This window comes from Falco naumanni, chromosome 17, assembly GCF_017639655.2.
Source record: "Falco naumanni isolate bFalNau1 chromosome 17, bFalNau1.pat, whole genome shotgun sequence".
In the NCBI taxonomy this organism is placed as follows: domain Eukaryota; kingdom Metazoa; phylum Chordata; class Aves; order Falconiformes; family Falconidae; genus Falco; species Falco naumanni.
In genome coordinates, this window is record NC_054070.1 from 4,640,715 (window position 1) to 4,661,478 (window position 20,764).

A 20,764-nucleotide genomic window follows, 5' to 3' on the forward strand; every position below is an offset into this window, starting at 1 on the left:
CAAGAGTTTCAATTTTTATTATTTTTTTTTTCTCTCTCTCTCTCTTTCTCTCCATTTAAAAGCTATTTGTTCCACGTGCGGTGGTCCCACGGCGTCCCGCCGCTCCCACTCTGCCCCCGAGCGTGCCCAGGGCAGTGAGACAGGGTTCGTTTTTCTTTGCGAGGCGCTTTTTGCTTCCACAATCACACAAACTGTAACAAGCTTTACAAGAAAACACTGGCGAGTCCCGAGGTCTGGCAGCAACCTTTTTCTGCACGGGCCAAGGGCAGGAGGCTCTCCCTTCCCCTCCTCCTCCGTCATACGTGTCCTTCAGCCTCTTCACCTTCAGCATCGTGAGTTTTCGGTCCCTTTTCACAAGCTGCTTTCTCCCCTGCTTTTTCGACCCCAGTTTTGCTAGCTGCTTCCTGCAAAACAGCAGATAAAGCACATGGGAACAGGAGGAGGAAGGAGCAGGCAGGCGGCAGCGATGCCGGGGATGGGTACGGGTGGGCAGAACTCCCCCCGCCTTGGCTCCCCGCTGCCTATCAACCGCAGGCTCCCGTTTGCTTGGCTCGACGAGCTCTGGGGGAAGGTACGGGAAGGATGTGACCACCTCGAGGGGACAGAGTGAGCCTGGATGGATGGATGGGTGGATGGGTGGATGGATGGATGGATATGGATGGATGGATGGATATGGATGGATGGATGGACGGATGGATGGATGGGTGGATGGGTGGATGGATGGATGGATATGGATGGATGGATGGACGGATGGATGGATGGATGGACGGATGGATGGATGCAGGGGCACAGAGAGGGACCAGGAGGTGAGGGACCACCATTGGATAGAGGCACAGCACCAAGCCATAGGTGCAGCCCGTACACGCAGTCCGGCGGGTGCAGGAGGAGTGCTAAGGCACCTGAAAGCCTTTAACCTGCTCCAGCAGCGACTCTCCCCATCACACCCGCGGTGCCAGCAGCCGGCGCGGCTCCGCTCCCTGCCCCGGCCCGGTTACCCCGGCACGCTGCTCCCCAGGGTCTGCACCGCTCACTTAGTCCATAGCCCCAACCTCCAGGCAGGGGTTCAGGAGGGATTATACTAAAAATGACCCAGGCAGGCGGCTTGCAAAGCCGTGTCCTCTCCCGTTACAGTACACTGGGTTTTGTTCAGAGGAATTCTGGACGCGAGCCTGTTACGAGACAGCGATCCCCCCTGTACCAGCAGAGCAGCGGGCTATTGCCTTACCAGCTGCAGGAAATCCATACTATCGTGTCTCAAAATACCCTTGGCCTTGCCAGAGACAGGATGACATTTCATTTTGCCCGTGACCAGGAGGTCATCCAGAGTCACTAGCTGGGAACAGCAAAATGAAGTACAAATGCCAACAGTGTTACCAGCCCTCGGGAGCTCGCACCGCAAATACTCTGAGCTGATGGCTGAGCATCTGACGGCAGCCTCTGCGTAAGAGGGGCCCAAGAAAGAAACCACTTCTTCCCACTGCAGCAGGCTCTGTCCCTCCACCCTCAACCTGACCTATAATTTAATAACTTCATGAATTTAAATACGTTCCATTTAACCCAGCTCCTCTCATCACAAACCCGCCAAGCATCCCTCAGCGCAGCCTGCCAAATGGCCAAACCCAGGCAACACGCACCTTTGCATCCCTCTCCGCAAACTTTGTGAACATGTTGGCGTAGATCCTCCGGTCCCGCTCGTTGTGCTCCTTCGTTTTCTTCTGGCAGACGGAGATCTGTGATTTTGCCGCTTTGTTCTGTGGATTCACTTCCAGCACTTTTTGAAAGTCACATTTTGCCAGCTCAAACTCGTTCATCAATAACCTGGCTTCGCCTCTCCGGTACAAGCCCTTCTCGTTGTCCTGGTCCAGTCCCAGCGCCTGGAAACACACCGGTCCCCCCGTTAGCAACACCTGGGGCTTCCAGAAAAGATCCCCCTGTGGTCAAAACCTTGTTAAATCTGCTGAAATTAGGACAAGGTGGCTCCAAGTCTCCAGACCACTTGCATCTTGCTCAACAAAAATTGACCCGTCTCCATCAGCAGTTGGCAGGTCATTAATATAGTTTAGTTGTTTCTCCTTGCTTAAAATCCCCCTGAGAGTGGCAGAGCCGGGGGGAGACAAACCCACAGACAAGAACTCAGGTGTAAATGTTAAAGCCCAGAGGAACGTGGGGAGCTCAGAGCCAAGGGAGCTGACGGATCAAACACGCTTTGGTCTCGCTGCTTTAGCAGTGACATTATTTTCCTTTAGCAAAAGCCACATATGCTTTAGTAAATTTTTTTGTAAAATAAATTTACTTTTTTTGTAAAAAAATACTAATTTTTTTTGTAAAAAAATTTTTTTTTACATACTTTTTTTGTAAAAAGAACACATCGCTCGGCAATGATTCACCTTTTAGATTAAGACAACCAGCTTTACTATCTTTCCTGTAGGCAAGATGCTGAGATTTAAGCCTTTTATAAAAGAATTAAGAGTTTCCTGACAAAGACAAGGTTGCAGCTCTTTTAGGGACTGGCAAAGCCGCATCCCACCCCTCAAGCGACTTGGAGATCTGCAGCAGCTCCAGCAGAGACCCAGACCAGCACCCAGCACCCAGATCCAGCCTGGGCAGACCCAAACAGCACCCCAAGGCTGTCGGCCCGCGCAGCACCCATTGACACGGAGCTGGCCTTGGAAGAAAAGCTGGTTTAAGGGCATGCCCAGGGGGATTTTGAACCCCAAAAGGCACTTTTGCTCCTGCAGTCTCCGAGCACGCAGCATCCACAGAGACCTCGAGGCGCAGAAGGGATGCCACCATCACTCTGCCATTTGGAAATTGCTTCTTATATGAGAAGAAATTTAAAAAAAAAAAAAAAAAAAAAAAAAAGAAAAATTGCAGGAGGAGAGATGCTCCAGCCCCCAGGCTCGTGCGCCTCTACCTTATCGCAGCACTCGACGGCTTTGGCGTACTCCCGCAGCTTCAGGTAGCACATGGCCAGGTTGAGGAAGGCAGCCAGGAGGAAGGAGTCGGATGCTTTCGACTCTTTTTCAGACAAGCCATACTCCATCTCCAGCCAGGACACTATCTTCCCATACTGAATCACCGCCTGCAGGTATTTGCCTTCCTGGGATGGAACAAATAAAAAGCTAGAGGGACCCGCGCCGAGAAGGCTCAGCCTGCTCCCAAACCATCCTGCGAACAGGTTCTGAGTTTCCTGTGGTGTGTTAAATAAATCCACGGAGGGAGGAGGATGCTGGATACCTACAACCACACCAGGGCACGGCTGGAGCGGCTGGTGTGCTGCCCCCGGGAAAAGCCACGTCAGAGCAGAGCGGGGCACCAGGATGCCCCAGCCCGGCAAGGGGAACTGCAAAGCCCCTCGGCACTAGTCCTGGCCTGGGAAGAGTCCGACCTGCCATCCTGCTTCCCAAGGCAACGCTGGGGAAGGAGGACACATCTCAGGGAGCATCAGGGAGTGAGAAGGCGGCAGAGGGAGGGCAGGACCCGCTTTCCCCCAGCGCTGCTGGGGGAACACACGGCTTCTCTGACATCAACGACTAAGTCACGTATCCAACAGTCACCCCCGGGGTCTTTTCCAGCCCCACCTCCCCCATCCCCCAGTTTACAAACCTTGAAGTACATCGTGCCTTTCTCCTTGACGATGGCGGCCTGCTCCAGCTTCTCTTTGGTGTCCATCTCCCACGACTCCTTGGCCTGCAAAGAAATATTTGGAGCAATCCCAGTGGAGCATGGCAGCCCACCGCAGCCAGCAGGACCACCTGGCTTCCTAGGATTGCTCCTAACAAGCTGGGCTCATCAGGGAAGTATTACAGAGGGTGAATCCAGCAGCTTTTTTAATTTGAGGGGCTGGGGACGAGGTGGGGGTGCAGACCTGGAGCCCTTTACAATAGAGAAACCCCCTCCAGGTTGAGGACTTCACGCTGAGCCAGGTGGTTCATGCACCACAACCCCACAGAAGGAAAAACCTGACACCAAATAAACCCCCAAAAACAGGGAAGAGGAAGGTGGGGAGAGACATCCCCCAGCAGAGAGGGGATGTGACAGGTCTCGCTCCCACTCTGGCCAGGGTGATGGGGTGGGGAGGGGACCCAGCCAGGGATGCAGCACCTGCCCCATCCCATGGCCACCTCCTGCATCCCAGCCCCCATCCCATGGCCACCTCCTGCATCCCGTCCCCCATCCCCTGGCCACCTCCTGCATCCCAGCCCCCATCCCACGGCCACCTCCTGCATCCCAGCCCCCATCCCACGGCCACCTCCTGCATCCCAGCCCCCATCCCCTGGCCACCTCCTGCATCCCAGCCCCCATCCCACGGCCACCTCCTGCATCCCAGCCCCCATCCCATGGCCACCTCATGCATCCCAGCCCCCATCCCATGGCCACCTCCTGCATCCCAGCCCCCATCCCATGGCCACCTCCTGCATCCCAGCCCCAATCCCACGGCCATCTCCTGCATCCCAGCCCCCAGCCCCTGGCCATCTCCTGCACCCCAGCCCCCATCCCATGGGCATCTCCTGCATCCCGTCCCCAGCCTCCCCATGGGCACAGGCAGCTCAGTGTGGCAGCCGAGCTCCTCAGCGCCAGCTGGCTAGACACACCAACTTTTACCCGTGCAGCCCAAGGGGAAAAAAAAAAAAAAAACAAACAGGGGGGGAGGAGGAGAGAATAAAAGGACACAAAATAAATAAAAGGACACAAAATAAATAAAAGAGAGAAAAAAAAGTGGGGGGGGGGAAAGAAAGGACAAAAGGAACAAGGCTAGGAACACGTAAGAGAACCAGCCTTGGACCCCAGCCAGAAAAATAAAACAAACCAACAGAGAAGAACAAATTAAGAACACAGAGATCCTTGGTGACGTATCCACTTCAGCAGGGGCTGGGCTGCAGCCACGCCAGGGACAAAGGGTGGACGCTGCACAGGGACCAGCGTTCCCGGAACCTGGGGAGGGACCAGCACCCTCACCTTTTCAAAGCTTTTCAGTGTGACCTCGTACACCAGCTCTGCGTTCGCCTGAATGCCGTATTTCGGCTTCCCCGCCTCGCCAAAGCCGTACCTGGAAGGGCAGAAGAGGTGTCAGAGCAGGGGGAAAATCTTCATTTCAGCAGCGTTGGGCCACAAACACAGACCCAGGTTGCTAATTCTGATTTCACACCCAGCTCCATGCCCACAGCTTTCTAACGTTTTGGGGCCAGGGTGATATTGTTCTCCACAAGCAGAGCTATCTGACAATATACAATGCGTTATATCTTGGGAATCATCCTTTCTGGCTGCATTAAATCCACCTTTTTCTACGGGTTTCTCTCCAGTGGAAGGAGCCCAGCCCCAGCGATTTCCATGGAGATGTTTTCCTTTCAGCCACAGGACTTGCGTAAACCCCTTTTACCTGATTTTTTTTTAAAGCATCTTGAGATTCCTGCCTACACGCCACCGGTCACCCTTGCCACCCTGCTGGCACTGCTAACCCGAGGCTCCCCTGGAGAGTCCGACTTTCAGGATCGCTGTCTTCCAGGAGTGCCGAAACAACCTCGGCTGTCAGAAGCATAAACTAGACAGCATCCTTGCAGGGATGATCCTCACCGTGGCCCAAGGTAGAGGATGCAGTGCTCTCCCCTCTGCATCTTCTCCAGGGCTTTGTCGATGCCGATGGGGATGTCGTGGTCCTCCCCTTCGCCCACAATGAACTTCACGTCTTTACAATCGAACCTGGTGCCGCCGCAGAATCCCTCCAGGTGAACTGCAGAGAGGTGAGAGGGCAGGATCGCACCCGGAGCCCCCCAAACCAAGGCAAGGTGGGCTCCGAAGAAAGCATCTTATAAAGTGTTATCTCCCCAACTCCAGCAAAGCTCCAGCCCTGGAAGGGGGCTGGGGCAGCCAAGGAGCCCTTGGTGAGCGCACGGGGACGGGGAGGGCTCGGGAGCATTGCTGAAAAGCAAGGCAGGCATATCTCATCTAACCAAGGACCAGACAACAGATAAACATCATGACTAATATGTTCCCCTCGTACTCAACTGCACGAGTCAAGTCTTACTGGAACTGGGTATTGCTCCTGGCACGCTGCCATGCAGAGTTTATCACGGCGATTACAAATCTTCCATACGGCGCTATACCGCTTCGCCTTCTACCTCGAAAACAAGGCTATGTTCTCCTGCCTCTAAGAACTCAAAGTACAAGATAAAACTTTTTGGTTTTCTTTTTTTTTTTTTTTTTAATCTTCAACCACTAACCATGCTGTTCCAGCCCCAGACATTGGCAGAAGTGCAGACGGAGCGGACACCGGGTACCTGGCACATTCGCCACCTGGTATTCCTGGCTGCGTTTCCACAGCGAGATTATTCTTTATTTATTCAATCTTGAAGACGTTCCAGGCTTTGGGGACAGTTTTAGCTCTTTGCACTCTGCTTGCAGGGTACACAAGGCATATGCGTGCGGGCAGGTAAAAATAAAAGGAATTTCCTAAGGAATTCCTACGTACCATTAAAAAAAAAAAAAAAGGCAGAAACAAATGAAAAAAAGCTTTTTAAGAGGAAAAATTCACAGTGCGCATTAATGTGGTCACAACTGTGCTTAAAGGTTTTGCAGCCTGGAAGGATGTGAGCTTCACCTTTGCTCGCTGCAGAGCGGAGAGAGCAGGATGTGACCCGAGGGGTGAGGTGCTGGGGGCCCCCAGCACCTCACCCCGGTGGCAGGGGTGGCAGGAGGCGAGCGCAAGGATGAGCCAAAGCAGACACAGTGCCAGGTGTAGCCAAGGGTCTGGGCTCCGTACGGCTGAGCTGCAGCCCAGGCTGAAGGAAGGGTGCCTGTCCCTGCCCCACGGACACGTCCCTGCCCCGGGATGTCCGGGATGTCCCCGGGATGAGGTGCACGGGCGCAGCAGGCAGAGCCCCTTCCCGAGGGCAGGTCCAGCCCTGGGGTGTTACCCCAGGATGTTCTCCCCACCACGGGGACAGGACACCAAGCTCTGCCTCGTCACCCCCCCTCCTGCCACCAAAGCCACGATGGGACTCAAGTGCGGTGGAGCAGAGGATGCCGATACACTTGCCAGCATCCTGGGATGCATCCTGCATCCCTCGCGGGTGCACAGTGACCATGGGGCTCAGCACCCGGCTTGGGACGAGCACGAAAAGCACATCCAGCTCCTCCGGGGCTGACTCTGCTTTTGCTTTACCCATAACCAAGCTGGCTATATTCTTAGGCATAGGAAAAGTGGAAAATTCAACCTAAAATAGAGGTAACCCAGCAACCCCACCGCACTGTGCCATCTCCCTGCCTGTTCCCAGCAAGTACAGATCCCCCGAACCCCAAAAGCAGCACTACAGCCCTCCCAGGTCCCTTGTCCCCAGCAGGATGCGGCAGTGACGGGATGATCACGCTTTAAAACAGGATGCAGAGGAGGATGCTGCGATCCTTCCCTGCAAGGAGAGTTTCACTCTATTTTAATTGCAAGTAAAATACACTGGGCAAAGGGGGGGGAAATCTCCGCTCAAGTTTCCAGGAGCGGGTCAGCTAGCTGCAGTTGCTCTTGGATTACAGGGGGAAAAAAAAGCTGCCGAAGGAACATCACTCTGGTTGCAGCTCTGACTTATTGTTCTCTCGGTGCCTGCAGCGATTTTGTTTTTGAAGAGCTGAGAACAGAGTGTACCGAGTGCGGCTGGCACACGAACTTGATGTGCTGACAGCAATTTGTACTCAGATTAAAAACGGAGAAGGAGGAGGGGTGGGGGGGGAAAGGTTGTAACAAAAACTGGAATGCCAGATTTCAACTGCAACCCAGGTTTTAGGGACCGGAACTGCAAATTAGGGTCTGCAAAACTTCAAACCTACAAAAACACTTTCAAAACTCCAGCCTGGAGATGCCTGCTCCTGGAAGCGTGGTTTCTTCCAGCCGAATTCAGCAGCGACGAACGTTATACGTGGCTGAGATAAACCATCACTGCTCCCCTGGGTCACAGCCCAGGGTGGGCTGCTGTGCCGTCCCCACGCCGCGTCCCCACGGCTGCCGTGCCGTCCCCGGCACAGTGCCCACCATAAAAAGCACTGCACTTATTTAAAAAAAAAAAAAAAATAAATAAAATAAAAAATATCGTTTGCACCCAACCGCTCACTCCAAGGCTGCCTGCTGCTGCTTCTCCTCGTCCTCTCTCACGGGGATGTATTTAAGGGTCTCTGGCCCCTGGATGTATAGGGATGTATAGGGATGTATAGGTCCAAATGAATTACGGGCCACACGAGCTGCAAGTGGAGCGGCACGGCACAGCACGGCAGGCCATCTTGCAGAGCGTCCATCTCCAGGATTCTGACCACGCGCGTGCTCCAGCTCACAGCGTTTGCTCCGATGGACGCATTCATTTGAAATAGGTAAAGCAGGGATAATAGGCAGTGGGGCATCAGGCGTATGAAAAGCCTCGTTATCTGGCTTCTTAGGTCCTTTCAGAGAGATGATTTCTGCCTGCTGCTCCCCCTTCCCTGCCTCAGTCCCCTCCTGAGCCATGAAAGCATCGTCACGTTCCAGAAAACCTCAAGCTGCAAAGGGAACAACCAGAGAGGGACCAGGGCTCTCCCCCATCCTCTGCACTGGGCACGGCGCTGCCTGTAGAGCACTCAGACCTAATCAAACTAGAGAGGAACGCTGGATCCGTAATGATTTTGATTATATTTAGTCTTTTAGTTTAATCTTTGGGGTAGTGGAGCCAGCTTGAAGCTCGGCTCGCAGCTGGTCCCCAGCTAGGATGCTCACCGCAGGAGAGGCAGACAGTCAAATCTTAGTCAAAAACTCATTTTTGCTTAGAAGAGCGCCTCGTTAGAAGAGCCAGCCATTTAAGGCAGCCAGCATTATGAGCTGTCACAGCTCAGATCCAATTTCTCCTTCGATAAAGGGAGTTAATCTTTGTGTACGGGAGCTCTGAAAGAGAGAAGAGAGTAAATGTCGCCCGTACGGAGCGAGCTCGGTGGCTGTGGCGGAGCGGTTCTTGGAAAGGGGGAAAAAACCCACCAGAAAAATAAAGCCTGGCTTCCCCTGTCCAGCCCCGCAAAATTCCTGCTCCGGAAACGGGATCAGAACAGGGAAAGCCCGATGGGACCCGAGCTCCTCATCCTCCCACGTCAGCTGAGACCACCCCAGCCTCAGCAAACCCCCTGTATTCGTTTCCTTCCCGCCTCAAGCAGCGGCAGCCCTCTGGCAACAGGGGAAGGGAAAGAAAAGGCTCCGTTCTGCAAGAGATGCGATAAAACCCACCAGAACTACAATCACCGTTGGAACAAGGGGATCAAAGAAGCCGCTGAGCACTGGCGGCGGTGCCCAAAACACTTAGCAAAGGATGCCATCGAGGGAGGACGTCCCAGCTACTGATGCTTTCGAGGCAAAGCCGGGGCTTTTGGCAGCCAGCGCATCCCGGGGCGGCTTGGACACTGCAACGGATGCAAAAGGGTTGGGGGAGATGGCAGAGCCCCAAACCCCCCTGGGGGGTTGCTTCTTCCACCCTCCCCGCAGCCGCCAGCTGAGCGGCGCTGGGGCTCGCAGGGATGTTTGTCAACGCGACCGAGAAACTGGAGCGCAGGTTACATTCGAGCGGTCACTCCATCGCCGGCCGGCTGCTCCCGCGCCTTGAGGTTTTCCAACCAACCTCCCGGCCAGCGGCTCTGGCAGAAGCCACCGCTGGGGCTGTGCCAAGGAGAGCTCGGAGGAGCATCCCCGGGCGGACACTGACCCGCTGCTCTCCCAGCCCCTCTCCATCCCATCCAGGCTCCGGATGGATGTAACTGCATCCCACCACGACGCACAGCCACCTACGTTCTGTACGGCGCCAGCAGCTCCTTAGCAGGGAGAAGAAAGCGGGGTGCTCTGGGGCAGCATACCCCCCCCAGCCCCCTTCCCCCGCAGGGACCAGCACTCACTTTCCACCGTAGCACCTTCGTTAGGGTTGGAGTAACCTTCTCCCTTCCTCTTGATCCTCCGGATTATTCCTCCATCCTCAAACAAGTCCTCGCCTTTGAAGTCAAGCAGCTCGACCTAAAAAAATAAAATAATAAAGGTGGGCAGAGCTTGGGAAGGGGGGGAAGGAGAAGAGAAAAACAACGGAAAAGTCACAAAGCAGCAGTTGATCGTCTGGCTGGAAAGCCAAGCCAGCTAATTCTCCGTTCAGCCGATGAGAAGTCGCCCATAAAAGCCAGCTCCAAGCCACAGCATAATACACCCGATTTATTAGAAATTGGGACACATCCAGTACCTGAAGTGTAACACAAAGTAACAGTAAAAATAAGTTTATTAAGCTTGTAAGGGTACAATACGGCCGGTGCTGGAAGATGCCGCGAAAGCTGCCCGGGAGCAGCGTGGGCAGGAGTTTCCCCTTTGTTCCAGCTCCGACCCACGGCTCAGTCCCCGCTCGATTTGGAAGGACTAAGCCTTAATTTAGGGCAGACCCATTCCTCCCGCCCCACTGCCTTGTCCCGACGAGCCCTGCCCAGCGAGCGCACGGTGCCAAAACCTTGGCTTTCCCACCGCCCCACAGCACTGAGCCCCACAGCACTGACGGGTTTGTAGCACCTGGAGGCATTTCCCAGTTGCTTCCCCCTTCCCATCTACATGTTTAAACCAGGAATCTGCCCGCTCCCCACCCGGCACTGGGACTCTCCCCAGTCAGCGTTTCAGTCCCAGCCTCCCAGCTCAGACACACATTTCTGAGAAAACCCTGGCAGCGGTTCCTGGAGCAGAGGGACACATTTCAGGAATCCAAGCTGGTTTGTTTTTTTTTTTTTTTTGTTGGGTTGTTTTTTGGGTGGTGTGGCGTCTTTTGGGTTTTTTTATTTATTTCTGAGCTGGCTGGCAAGGCAGAAAGGGAGCAGACGAGCTCATCCACGCACTGGCTTCACCAGCACTACTTGCCTCAAAAAAGAGGGTGGCGTTGGAGGGGATTTTGGGGGCACTGCCAGCAGAGCCGTACGCGTACTCGGGTTTGCAGAGCAAGTAGCAGATCTCTCCCTTCTTCATGGTAGCCACCCCGATGTCCCATGCCTTGATTACCTGACCTAGGAGACAGGCAGATGTCAGGAACGAGGGAGCAACCAGCAGCCCAGCAAAAAAAACAACAAAACATCAGCCTGGGTGCTGCAAGGACGGAGCAACCAGCAGCCCAGCAAAAAAACCAACAAAACATCAGCCTGGGTGCTGCGAGGATGGAGTAACCAGCAGCCCAGCAAAAAACCCAACAAAACATCAGCCTGGGTGCTGCGAGGACGGAGCAACCAGCAGCCCAGCAAAAAAAACAGCAAAACATCAGCCTGGGTGCTGCAGGGATGGAGCAACCAGCAGCCCAGCAAAAAACCCAACAAAACATCAGCCTGGGTGCTGCGAGGACGGAGCAACCAGCAGCCCAGCAAAAAAAACCAACAAAACATCAGCCTGGGTGCTGCAGGGATGGAGCAACCAGCAGCCCAGCAAAAAACCCAACAAAACATCAGCCTGGGTGCTGCAGGGATGGAGCAACCAGCAGCCCAGCAAAAAACCCAACAAAACATCAGCCTGGGTGCTGCGAGGACGGAGCAACCAGCAGCCCAGCAAAAAAACCAGCAAAACATCAGCCTGGGTGCTGCAGGGATGGAGCAACCAGCAGCCCAGCAAAAAACCCAACAAAACATCAGCCTGGGTGCTGCGAGGATGGCACCCAAAAAAAATCCCCCCCCTCACAAGTCACTTACAGCAGGGCTGACACTGCCCATCCGCCCTGCAGCAGGGTCCCACCCCACCAGAACCATCCCACCCCCTCCTGGGATCACCCCACCCCCAAGCATCCCCCGGACAGCCCCCCCTGCCCCCAGCCCAGCTCACCCTTGCCCAGGCTGAAGACGAAGGGCTCGTTCCGATCGCGGCTGGAGTCGAATTTTTTACCATTGGCCAGTTTGCCTTTGTAGTGGACATAAACCTTGTCCCCGATCATGGGGGACTCATCTTCGCTCCCGGGTCGTTTAATGATCTGAGAGAGAGAGAGAAACCACCCGTGAGAAGGGACACCATGGGACAGCTAAGGATGCGTGTGGAGAGAGAGTGATAGAGAGAGAGAAATGTGCAGACAAATACACACACGCATGTGCATTTTTCTATATACACACGCATATGCATTTTTCTATATACACACGCATATGCATTTTTCTATATACACACGCATATGCATTTTTTTATATACACACGCATATGCATTTTTTTATATACACACGCATATGCATTTTTTATATACACACGCATATGCATTTTTTTATATACACACGCATATGCATTTTTTATATACACACGCATATGCATTTTTTATATACACACGCATATGCATTTTTATATATACACACGCATATGCATTTTTATATATACACACGCATATGCATTTTTTATATACACACGCATATGCATTTTTTATATACACACACATTTCTATATATACACACACACATATGCATTTTTATATATATACACACGCTTTTTTATATATATACACACACATTTCTATATATACACACGCATATGCATTTTTATATATATACACACGCTTTTTTATATATATACACACACATTTCTATATATACACACGCATATGCATTTTTATATATATACACACGCTTTTTTATATATATACACACATTTCTATATATACACACACGCATATGCATTTTTATATATATACACACACGCATATGCATTTTTATATATATACACACACGCATATGCATTTTTATATATATACACACACGCATATGCATTTTTATATACACACACGCATATGCATTTATATATATACACACACACATGCATTTTTATACAAACACATGCATGAATATATATAAAAATACACACATGCACGCATGCATATATATAAAAATACATATACACACATACATATACACCGCAGTGCTGCTCTAAACCGAAGGAAGGCTCGAGGGGGAGCGGTTCAGTTTGTCTTTCCATCAGCCCCTAAAATTATCCCCCGCCCCAGAGCCAGGGGGAGGGAGCGGGACAGGGCTGGGAGCAGAGACCTGCCTGGGCTTTGTGGAGGTGTCTGGATAAACACCGTGGTTGGAAACCTGAAGCGAACGCGATTACGCTCGCTTTCTGTCCGTCCGCCTTTTACTCGCAGGGGTGTGTCATTTCACTACTCGCTTCTTGTCAACACTTCTTTTTTTTTTTTTTTTTTTTTTTTGAATGGAAAAGCCTGGAACAAGCAGTTCTCGAGCTGAGGATGGAGCAGGGGAGGATGCTATTCTTAGAGGAAAGGTCCTATTCAACTGGAGAAGAGCAAGCGCTGGGGAGCAGAACTACCCAGAAAGGGCCCTGAAATATGACAAGGGGGTTGTGGAGCAGACTGGGTGACCTCAGTAATGTGCTCTTTCTAACGTCTGTGAGTCACACACAAAAATGCTTTGTAGATTTACAGTTAATAATCTGATTAGGAACACAATAGCTGGGAAACTCATTGAGTAGCCTGAACCCATCCCTCTCAAACACCACTCTATCCTCCTTTATTCCAAGCGATGCTCATCTCCTTTGCCTTTCGAATACATCAGTCCTACAGCCCTGGAACTACTCCATGACCTCAGGAGCTGGGGACGCAGCCCACCAACGTGACTGTGCACCCCACAAGGCTGAAAGGAAGGCAGGACCCTCCCAGCAGCACCCCTCACCTTCAGGACCCCTCGGTCTCGAGCCGGTGTGATGTCCTCCCCACGCTCAGCCAGAGCCGCCGCCTGCACCTCCCCTTCACTCTTGGTGGCCTCATCAGTGGTCATTGTCTCCTTGCATAAGCCCCGGACCTGGAGAGACACGGCACGCGCTCCATCAGCCCAGCGGGACCGCAGGAGGTGGTGGAAGAGGAAAGGGTTAAAGAAAATAAGCAGCTTGCTCTGCTTCGGGGCTGGGGCAGGAAGCTTCAAGCACATCTCAAGTGTGCAGAGCGGAAAATCCCTTCCCAGGGGCTCCACCAACCCACAGGGCGCAGGAAACCCCAAAGTGTGACGCCAGCCATCCTCGCTGCTTGGGGACAGGGGACAGCCCCACAGCTTCATCTGGCCGCTGCGGCGGGGACGCTGGCGGAGGTCCCCAGGCTTCATCTTCAGCCTCCCGAGGTCAACGCCGCGCTCCTGGCACCACCCGGGCAGGCTCCCCCAGCAAGAGTTTTACCCCCAAAAGCACCAGCAGGTAACACACGGAGCAGCCCACTGACTCCTGCGAGCAGACGAAAGGTGGGAACTCACCCCAGGGGGCTGCACCCCGACCACGGGGACCTCCCATGGTGATGCTCTACTGAGCCCCCACTCGGAGCAGGACGGGCACCTACGTTGCAGACACCGAGGGCAGTGGCAGAGTCAGGAGAGACCAAAGTGCTCACGGGCAAGGAGCAAAGGGCTGGTGGCCACCAGGCTTCACCCATCCATCCCTTCTGGCTCACGCGGGCACCCCTTGGGCTCATGTCTGCCCAGGTGGGCACCCCTTGGGTACAAGCGCTCGAAATAGGTGCACCAGGCTAGCACTTGCCTTTTGAGTTATTTTATACAGGTCAAGGTTATTTTCCACAAGGAATTACCTATTTCTCAGAGCCTCTGTTCATCAGGCAGCAGCATCTCTACCCCAGGCAAACCTCGCTTCGTCTTGCCCACCAAGAACAGCCCAAAAAGAGGGCTGGCTCCAAGCCTTGGGCAAGCAAAGCGTAGAGAGACCTGAAGGCACAGCAAGGATCTTCTCCAAAACCTAAAGCAAAGCCTCCACCAAAAGAATCCCAAGTATTTGGGTGGACGAAGAGAAAATTCACAGCAAGACTCTGAAGAACGTGGGGGGGTTGGGGCAAGCTGCTGGAGCCCCGTGCTCCCAATGTCACCGCGCGAGCAGCCGAGGTGCCAGAAAAGCCACGTTTTTCATCCGAGGCAGACTTTTTCCAGTAGTGCCTAGTGAAAAGAGAATTGCCTACAGTTTAAAAAACATATTTCCTGATGATTTCCTTCAGACTGTAAGGCTATTTTGGTAGCCACACTGCTGTGCGACACGTAATCAAGGAAACATGTGACGGAGAATTAGAAAGCGATGGGTTTTTTAAGACATAAACCAGATCTATTAAAGTCCTAATTGCGACATTTTCCCACAGTCTTTGGTGTGGAAGCTGATGTTAACCAGCAGGAGAAATCATTCATTCGGGGGATTCAAAAAGAGCAAAGAAAGGATGTTTTCAGCTCCGAGGGCAGATAAGTCGTGCTGCAAGAAGAATTGTGCTCCTCGCACCCGGGTGGAAAGGGAAGAGCTGGAGCCCGGCCCCCCCCCCCGACACAGGAAGCCACCGAGACACAAAGAGCCCTGCAATGGAAGAAGCAAATAGAAAAATAAGGGAACTACTTGCTGCAATACTCAATTACCACAGTCTTTGGGGTGGTATTTAATGAGATTTTGCATCTGCTCCCTTTCCCCCTGCCCTGCTAAGGTTTCAGATGGGAACACCTACAAAAGCACTAAAAAAGCAACTTTGGTGGTGGTGAGACTCGTCATCTCATGGGTATTTATACGCTGGAAAACATGCCATCGATTGGCTACTTTGGAAGAAATTTTTTATCATGAGGGTGGCGAAACAGTGGAGCAGGTTGCCCAGAGGTGGTAGATGCACCATCCCTGGAACCATCCGGGGTCAGGCTGGATGGGGCTCTGAGCATCCTGATCCAGTGGAAGATGCCCCTGCCCGTGGTGGGGGGTTGGATGAGCTGGACTAGACCTTTAAAGGTCCCTTCCAACCCAAACTATTCCACGAGTCAGGCACCAAGACGGCCTCCAAGCCACCATGGTCCACACTGCCTTGCCACCACTGTGGTCATCCTCTTGGAGGTGAGCGAGGAGGTGGCGATGCCCATCACGGTACGGACACGCCACTGGCACTGGCTCAGGGCTTCCCCGCACAGATGCTGCGCAGCACCGGGGGACACAGCATCCACAACCCATTAATTAAGGACCAGGAGGAGCCCAAAAAGGGGAGCAGCTTGTAAAAGAAGTGCCACATCCCGTGGCAGAACCTCCACAAGGTCCACCAAGCAGGCACCGCTGGGATGCAGGAGACGGCTGGGGAGGTGCTGGCTCCGGCTCGCTGGTTGCTAAATCCCACTAAGAGACATCTAAAAATACATCATACGCATCCTTCTCATTAATTTTCTACGTAAGCAATTAGTGGAGTCATCCAGGGAAGCTGGCCAAGGCGAGCGGGAGGGGACACGCTCTGCGTCAGAAGCAGTGGGAGGGATGGAGCCCACAAGACCAGCTATTAAGATGTGGTCCATGTTATGAAAGAGCTCCAGACTTCTCCGTCCAGCGAAAACAGCTCCAACTAGGTTAGAGAAAAGGCTGAGCGGCTCTTGCTTACCTCCGGTCTGGAGCGACAGAAGGAGGCTGGCTGGGCTCCAAAATCCCAATTAATTTGAAACAAACGGTTGTAGGGAAAACAAAAATATCTGCATCCCCCCAAGATTTCAAGACCAGGGAGCCAGGACCCGTCGCTGAGGGGTGTCAGAGCCTGAATCTTCCCGTTGTGGGACCACGTGTGCTCTGGATACGGGGAGGGGATGGATTAATTAATTACCCCGTGCAAAAGCCTCGGGGTGTTCCTGACACCCCAAGCCGATCCCACTCTCCTGCTGCTGTTACCCACAAGCGTTGTTAAGTCTGTGAACAAAGCCAGGCTAAAGCACCCTGAACACCCATGCTGCCTCCTTTCCCTGGGATGGGAGGAGGAGAGAGGATGGGGAAGGGTTAAACACCCACACCCCCCCTTTCAGTCTGGGGGTCCTTGTTCTCCAAGAGGTGCAGCAATTGAGAAATGCATAAGGGCACTGATGAAAGGCCACCAAGAAGGAAGGGATTTCCATGCACAGAGAACAAAAGTGATGGGAAGGTGAGGACAGAAATCCCGAGCACGCCCCAGGAAAGGGGCATGTGGGTGACGGGGGCAGTTTTGCACGCCTTGGGGCAGTTTTGCACGCCTTGGGGCAGTTTTGCACAGCTCAATTCTTCCCATTCTGAAGCAAAGTCCCTTGCAGGAGCCTGTAAACCCCACAAAATGCCCCTGCTTGAGCTCCGAGCCCAATGCTGGGGTATGGTCTGTCCCTCCAGGCACCGTCCAGGTGCTCGTGGCTGGGCACAAACGCAGCCATAGGGACCCAGAGCCCCCAGCTCCAGCCCCCCAGGCCCTGTGGAAGGGCAAAGTTATTCCTCACCGCTCGAGGAAGGGCTCTGGGGATTGCACTGGTTCGCTTTTGTTCAGTCTCTGCTCTACCGGTCGATCTGAAAATCCAGCATAGCTGTTTAATCCGTAATTTAAGAGCTATACTAAAACAAACTTTAAAACGCAGAGGTTTCGACACCTGGACGCAAGCTTTCCTTCAAGTGCAGTTATCCCAGCGTTAATTAATTAATATGAAATACATTAAAGAGCCTCTGGCTGAGCAAACAAGGAGGCTCACAAGCTCAGGAGACTCCCACACATGCACGAGGCGTGTTCCCCTCGGACCAGCACACGCCGACCCACGGCGCCGGCACACGCTTGCCCTCAGCCCCGCTAAATGAATATAATAAACGCCTTGAATTGCTCGAAAGCAACAACGGCTGCATCCCCCCCTCTTGCAAACCTTGCCGTTTCCCCAAACATTCCATCCTGATGCAGTCGCAAATCCTGCACACCAGCACGAGCAGTTGCAATATTCTTCCCTCCCCCAGGATGGGAGAGCGGCATCACCGCAACTGATGCTCATGAGCAAACGACGCCCCGTGTGCAATTAAGCCACGATGGATGCCCACGAGCAATTAAGCTGCAATCAATGCCCAAGAGCAATTAAGCTGCCTGCAACGGGTATAGGCTGCCCAGGGAGAGCACCCTCCTGCGTGCCCCAATACAGCCGGGCAGTGCTGCGGCTCCATCCCTGATTTTAGCACTCCCGTATGATCAGTCATCAATTCAGTTGCTGCTTCGGAAAAATAGATCCTGTGCTTTTTTTTTTTTTCTTTTAAAAGCAGGGTGCTTGTCAAACGATGAAAACACTGCTCCAGGAGGATGCACGCCACCGCCAGCGGCACACGCTGTGCAGAAATCCACGCCACAAACCCAAACCATTTCTTTTTGCAATTCCCTCCTGGTGCAGGTGTTGCTATCTTCCAGCCCAGAAAAATGCAAGAGAATTCCAAGCAGAGTAGGGGATGCAGAACAGGTATCCCACAGGCTCCCATCCCAAGCCACGTTTCCTAGAAATCGGCATACTGGGAATGTGCCAGCTCCAAATGGAAACTTCATGTCGCAGATCCCTCCCGGAGGCTCGCGGGAGGGAAAAGGGAGGGGGGAGAGAGAAAGGCTGGGGGGGGGCTTCGAAGGGTCTCACCTTGCCACCGTGCGATCAGTGGAGAAGGTCTGAAGGGCCGGGGGGGGAGGTGCCCAGTGGGGATTTCACACAAATACCTGGTAAGAGAAGGGGGGGGCAGAAATTAAAAATAAAATAATAAAATTTTTAAATTAAAACCCGCCTTGCTCTAGAGCAGGATTTAGAGAACAAGGGAGGGCTGGGAGAGCGGTTTGAAGGTGCAGATGATGCTCCACCGCGGTCAGAGAGGAGCGATGAGACCAGGGCAAAGCCACCCAGGGCAGCTCGTCCGCTCCCGGCAGCCACAGGGCGATGCTTCCACGTGTCTCCATAAAAAAACGTTTAGCATCTTACTGTCAGCGTGAAAAAATGGGGGGGGGGGGGGGGGCGCGCAAGAAAGAAAAAAGGGGGGGGGGGGGGGCGCGCAAGAAAGAAAAAAGGGGGGGGGGGCGCAAGAAAGCAAAGGGGGGGCAAGAAAGCAAAAGGGGGGAAAAGGGGGCAAGAAAGCAAAAGGGGGGAAAAGGGGGGCAAGAAAGCAAAAGGGGGGGAAAAAGGGGGCAAGAAAGCAAAAGGGGGGAAAAGGGGGCAAGAAAGCAAAGGGGGGGGAGAAGGCGGCAAGAAAGCAAAAGGGGGGAAAAGGGGGCAAGAAAGCAAAAGGGGGGAAAAGGGGGCAAGAAAGCAAAAGGGGGGAAAAGGGGGCAAGAAAGCAAAAGGGGGGAAAAGGGGGCAAAAAGAAAAGGGGGGAAAGGGGGCAAAAAGAAAAGGGGGGAAAGGGGGGCAAAAAAGAAAAGGGGGGAAAGGGGGCAAAAAGAAAAGGGGGGAAAGGGGGCAAAAAGAAAAGGGGGGGAAAGGGGGCAAAAAGAAAAGGGGGGAAAAAGGGAAAAAAGAAAAGGAGGAAAAGAAAACAGGAAAAAAGAAAAAAGGGGAAAAAGAAAACAGGAAAAAAGAAAAAAGGGAAAAAAGGGCCATATTCTGTCCAACTTTTTATTGACCACTGCTGAAAGTCAAGATGAAAATTAACAGGACGGAAAAATCAGCGCTGGCTGCTCTGGGGTTTCTTCCTTGAGCCCCGCTCAGCACCAGGCGCTCGCACGGCGCCACACCAGCCCTCGAAGCTTGGGATTGCAACACAGGATGGACATTTTTTTTTTTTTTTTTTTTTTTAAATGCAAAGGTCGGGCTAAAAACCAGCAAATCGAGAGCAAATCTCCCCGGGGGAAGACGTGGGGCCCCGAAGCTGGGGGGCATCACCCCACGGCACAGCCCCGATGCACCCCTAGCCTTCATCCCCGGCGGGTAACGAACACCACCGCAATTAGCACCGCCGCAATTAGCGTAGCGGCTGGGCTCTCTCCACTGTCCCACCGTGGTTTCGCTTCCCCCTTGATTAGAAAAACTATTTTTTAATTTTTTTTTTTTTCTAATAACAATCTAATTTTTTTTCTAATACTATACCTGCTTACTGAGCAAACCGGCCCCGTGGAGCAGGCGAGGGATGACCAGAGCAGCAATTTTCCCCGGACAAGGGCGTTTTAAGATGCCTGCAGAGCAGAGACCCAGGGAGACGGCGCTTGAGCCACCAATAAATTAAAATCGGGATTTCTAAGACCTTCTCAAACCCGACAAGGCACCTCCACCCCCGACCCGTACGGATGCCCCCAGGCACCACGTGCCATTTCTCACACCCATATAGCACAACTTGAATTAAAAATCAACTTTTTTTTTTTTTTCCCTCCCCTAAAAAAATCCTGGCCATTTGCCTTTCCCCCTCCCCATGCCTTTAAAATAAATTTAAAAAAAAAAAAAAAAAAGCCATAAAATTTCAAGTATCTCTAGCTGAATAAGACTCACATGGCTTGATTGACTTCCTAGCATGCACGTTGTGCAAGCAGCTAACATCCCGGCGGGCCAGTCATGGCAACTTTTATTCAAACAGAAAAACAAAACGCAAACAGAGCAGCTTTAGAGCCTCCATCCTCCATCGGGGTGAACCCGAGCGAACCCCCTGGTCTCTGCCCCGGTGTTAACTCCTGCCCACCCAGACCCCGGTACCCCCGCCCTGAGCATCCCTCCAGCATCCCAAGGCCACCCAGCGGGGACACCCCAGGGAGGGATGCGGTCACCCAATCACCCCCCAAGGTCCAGAAGGTATCGGTGCTATTAACCGACAAGCGGAAGCAAGGGAAGGTTTTTAAGCAATTAAAAGAATAACGAAGGGAGAAAAGGAAACTACTGCATGCGGCTAACTTAAATACAACGGTATGTGTTCCCGTCACACTTGCTTAATCGTTTTGCCTAGCTAATATTTTTAAGTTTCTGAAGTGGTTTTAGTTCAGATCCAAGTCATAACTGAATTTTTTTTTTTTTTTTTTTTAAATATGTTGAATAAGAGGCTGCCCTCAAGTTTCAGCTGCAG

At 52.8% G+C, this 20,764-nt stretch overlaps 1 protein-coding gene across 2 annotated transcripts; it reads right to left on the reverse strand.

Annotated features, from left to right (window-relative positions):
• Positions 1-19,914, reverse strand: FKBP5 (FKBP prolyl isomerase 5). 2 transcript variants are annotated; one of them, XM_040616465.1, is made up of 12 exons: positions 19,804-19,914; positions 18,370-18,446; positions 13,657-13,785; positions 11,819-11,963; positions 10,877-11,019; positions 9,889-10,003; positions 5,575-5,731; positions 4,960-5,050; positions 3,607-3,690; positions 2,915-3,100; positions 1,635-1,874; positions 1-404 (listed from the first exon to the last, which is right to left on the reverse strand). In XM_040616465.1, the coding sequence occupies exons 3-12, from the start codon at positions 13,759-13,761 to the stop codon at positions 297-299; spliced, it is 1,374 nt and encodes a 457-aa protein (XP_040472399.1). In that variant the 5' UTR covers positions 13,762-13,785; positions 18,370-18,446; positions 19,804-19,914; the 3' UTR covers positions 1-296. The 2 variants fall into 2 exon arrangements, with proteins under 2 accessions (XP_040472399.1, XP_040472400.1); XM_040616466.1 differs by lacking the exon at positions 18,370-18,446 and having other exon boundaries at positions 19,804-19,876.
• Positions 19,915-20,764: the final 850 nt, after the last annotated feature.

Excerpts from the sequence above, each read along its gene's own strand:
- FKBP5 (XM_040616465.1), bottom strand. The coding sequence starts at position 13,761 with ATGACCACTGATGAGGCCACCAAGAGTGAAGGGGAGGTGCAGGCGGCG. Across the intron at positions 11,964-13,656 it reads GAGACCGAGGGGTCCTGAAG|ATCATTAAACGACCCGGGAG; the intron begins GTGAGGGGTGCT and ends TCTCTCTCTCAG. Across the intron at positions 10,004-10,876 it reads ACGCCACCCTCTTTTTTGAG|GTCGAGCTGCTTGACTTCAA; the intron begins GCAAGTAGTGCT and ends TTATTTTTTTAG.